Genomic DNA, 2,710 nt, shown 5'->3' with positions numbered 1-2,710 from the left:
CTCAGAGTCAAGCTGTCTCTGTGATTCTGTGATTCTGGGATCCTGTGATCCTGGGCTTGTTAGATCACTTGGGAGTGGGGCTTCCTCTGTGTGTTGTGGGACTGGCTGCAGAGCTTGCGCCCAAGGTCTGCTCTGGACACCAACTCCCACCACATCCATTTCTATGTGGACTCTGCGAATTGAACTCTGTCTTCGCCCTTGCAAAGCAAGCATTTTAACCTACTGAGCTATCTCTCCAGGCCCCCAGTTTCTCTATTTACAAAACGAGGACATATGGAGTCATTAAGAGACTGTGTAGCCCGGCCCACCTGTCCCTCCTGTTAGAGCAGCTGTGTCTCTCTGAGGCATAGGTGTGACTATTAGGTGAATTCCTCCTGAGGATGAGGGCAGAGGCAGGTAAGGGTGTGGGTTCCAGGGCCAGCCTGGTTGGGTTTCGATCCTAGCTTCACCTTTGATTTTGTGAGTATGGCCTCCTCACCTAAGCTCTGCGACTCTGCCTTCTCATTGTATGGCAGCTCAGTGGCAGCCCCTGTCTCATGTGTCAACAAAGATTAAATGAGATAAACCATTTTCAAGCTTCCTGAAAGATGCTGGACACTTCCAAATCCTCTACATATTAACCGCCAGTATTACTGTTGCTGGCAGATTGCAGTTTTCCTGTGGCTTTGGCAGTTGGGGGAGCTCACCATCGAATCTTAGAGCCCGGTACCCTTAGAGCCCTACCTCGGACTTAATGACAGGGACTTCCTTTTCTGCTTTCCACACATCCTCTGTCATTTTGCCATTTGCTGTCCTAACTCCCACCATCCTGGTTCATATACATTACTGCAATTCTCTCTATATGACTATAAATGGTTTCACAATAAGTTTAGAGTGAATAAACAAAGAAAATATAGCTAGAGATTGATTCTGATTGGCCCAGTGTTGTTCAGAATGTTCTAGAACTAGGGAGTAAATTGTGCTAATTATAGCACACCTTTTTTTTTTTTTTCAGTTCAAACTGCATTTTATTCCATTTCTGATTTATATAGACATTTGTGTTTCTGTTTCAGTTGTTTGACTTTTACTGTTTTTATTGGTTGGGATAAACCTCATACTTTGTAATGTGGCGAGGTCAAGAGCATTTAGCACATACTTGACTCAAAATGGCACTTAAATCATAGCTATTTTCAACATCATTTGGAAATGGTGTATTATTTACATTTTAACTGAAGCATATTTTTCTTTGCATTTTTTTTTTTCGAGACAGGGTTTCTCTGCATAGCCCTGGCAGTCCTAGAACTCACTCTAAAGACCAGGCTGGCCTCGAACCCAGATATCCCACTGTCGCCTCCCAAGTGCTGGAATTAAAGGCATGAATAGCACACCTTTTTATTTTGAGACAGGGTCTCACTATGTAGCCCAGGCTGACTTTGTAGGCATGTGCCACTATGCTTGTAATAGCTAAAGGTTTTGTTTTGTTTTACATTGATCTATCTATCCTATCTATCTATCTATCTATCTATCTATCTATCTATCTATCTATCATCTATCCATCCATCCATCCATCCATCCATCCATCCATCCATCCATCCATCTATCTATCTATCTATCTATCTATCTATCTATCTATCTATCTATCTATCTATCTATCTGTTGTGTATGTGGTGGGGCTACACTATGAATATTAAGGTCAAAGGACAACCCTATAGAGTTAGTCCTTTTCCTTCTACCACTTCGGTCAGGAATTTTATGTACTCAGGTCATTAGGCTTGGCCGACCGTCTTTACACTGAGCCATCTCACCGGTGTAGTAGTTATTGTTTCTGAAGGGTTACCGTGTGTTAGCATTTGCCATACCTGGTTCACGTGTATTACCATGACAGTCACAGTGTAGTGTAGCTTTCTTTCCAGGAGGCCTTGCTTCTATGAGGGTCCTGGGGACCCAAATCTAGGTCCTGTAGTTCAGGGAACTAAGGCTGAGAGAGGTAGAATCTCTCAGGCTGTGACGGTGGGCTCCAGGTGGTAGGGCCAGGTTTAGACTTGAGTTGCCTTACTCCAGAGCATGCTGACATTAGCCTCTTCAGTTCTGAGGGTGCCTGGAGTTCCTGGGGGGAGAGGAGGAGTGATTTCTGATGGTTGATTGATGCTCTCTTCCTCTTCTTTTTTCCTTCCCCATATCCTCAACCTTCTCTCTGCTTCCTATGTCTCCAGAACCCACAAGGGCCCCTAAAGGCCTGGCTTTCGCTGAGATCCAGGCTCGCCAGCTGACCCTGCAGTGGGAGCCCCTGGGCTACAATGTCACACGCTGTCATACCTATGCTGTGTCCCTTTGTTATCACTACACCCTGGGCGGCAGCCACAACCAGACCATCCGGGAGTGTGTGAAGATGGAGCGGGGTGCCAGCCGCTACACCATCAAGAATCTACTACCATTCAGGAACGTCCACGTGCGTCTGATTCTCACAAACCCTGAGGGGCGCAAGGAAGGCAAAGAGGTCACCTTCCAGACAGATGAAGATGGTAAGCCTGCCAGCCAGATTCCCAGGGCCAATGCTCAGGTTCACGTGGGGGACTCTAGAAAGGCAGCGGTGGCTATCACTCATTCCTGGAAAGACTGTGGGTTCTTAGGTTAGTACTGTAATTTCTTCTTTAAGGCTCTAGAAGAATTCACCAGCTAATGTGGACTAGAAATTTTCCTAATGGCAAGATTTTTAATAACAGTTCTCACT

The 2,710-nt window shown here is 45.5% G+C and overlaps 1 protein-coding gene across 17 annotated transcripts in view; it reads left to right on the top strand.

Annotated features, from left to right (window-relative positions):
• Positions 1-2,710, top strand: part of Ptpru (protein tyrosine phosphatase receptor type U) — a 78,778-nt gene that overhangs the window by 32,431 nt on the left and 43,637 nt on the right. For all 17 annotated transcript variants that reach the window (XM_031378872.1, XM_031378871.1, XM_031378869.1 and 14 more), the window contains one exon: positions 2,193-2,501. In XM_031378872.1, the coding sequence (XP_031234732.1) occupies positions 2,193-2,501 (309 nt within the window). The remainder of the gene's footprint in view (positions 1-2,192; positions 2,502-2,710) is intronic.

The sequence above is a fragment of the Mastomys coucha genome, unplaced genomic scaffold, assembly GCF_008632895.1.
Source record: "Mastomys coucha isolate ucsf_1 unplaced genomic scaffold, UCSF_Mcou_1 pScaffold18, whole genome shotgun sequence".
Taxonomy (NCBI): Eukaryota; Metazoa; Chordata; class Mammalia; order Rodentia; family Muridae; genus Mastomys; species Mastomys coucha.
This window is presented reverse-complemented; position numbering and strand designations above follow the sequence as displayed.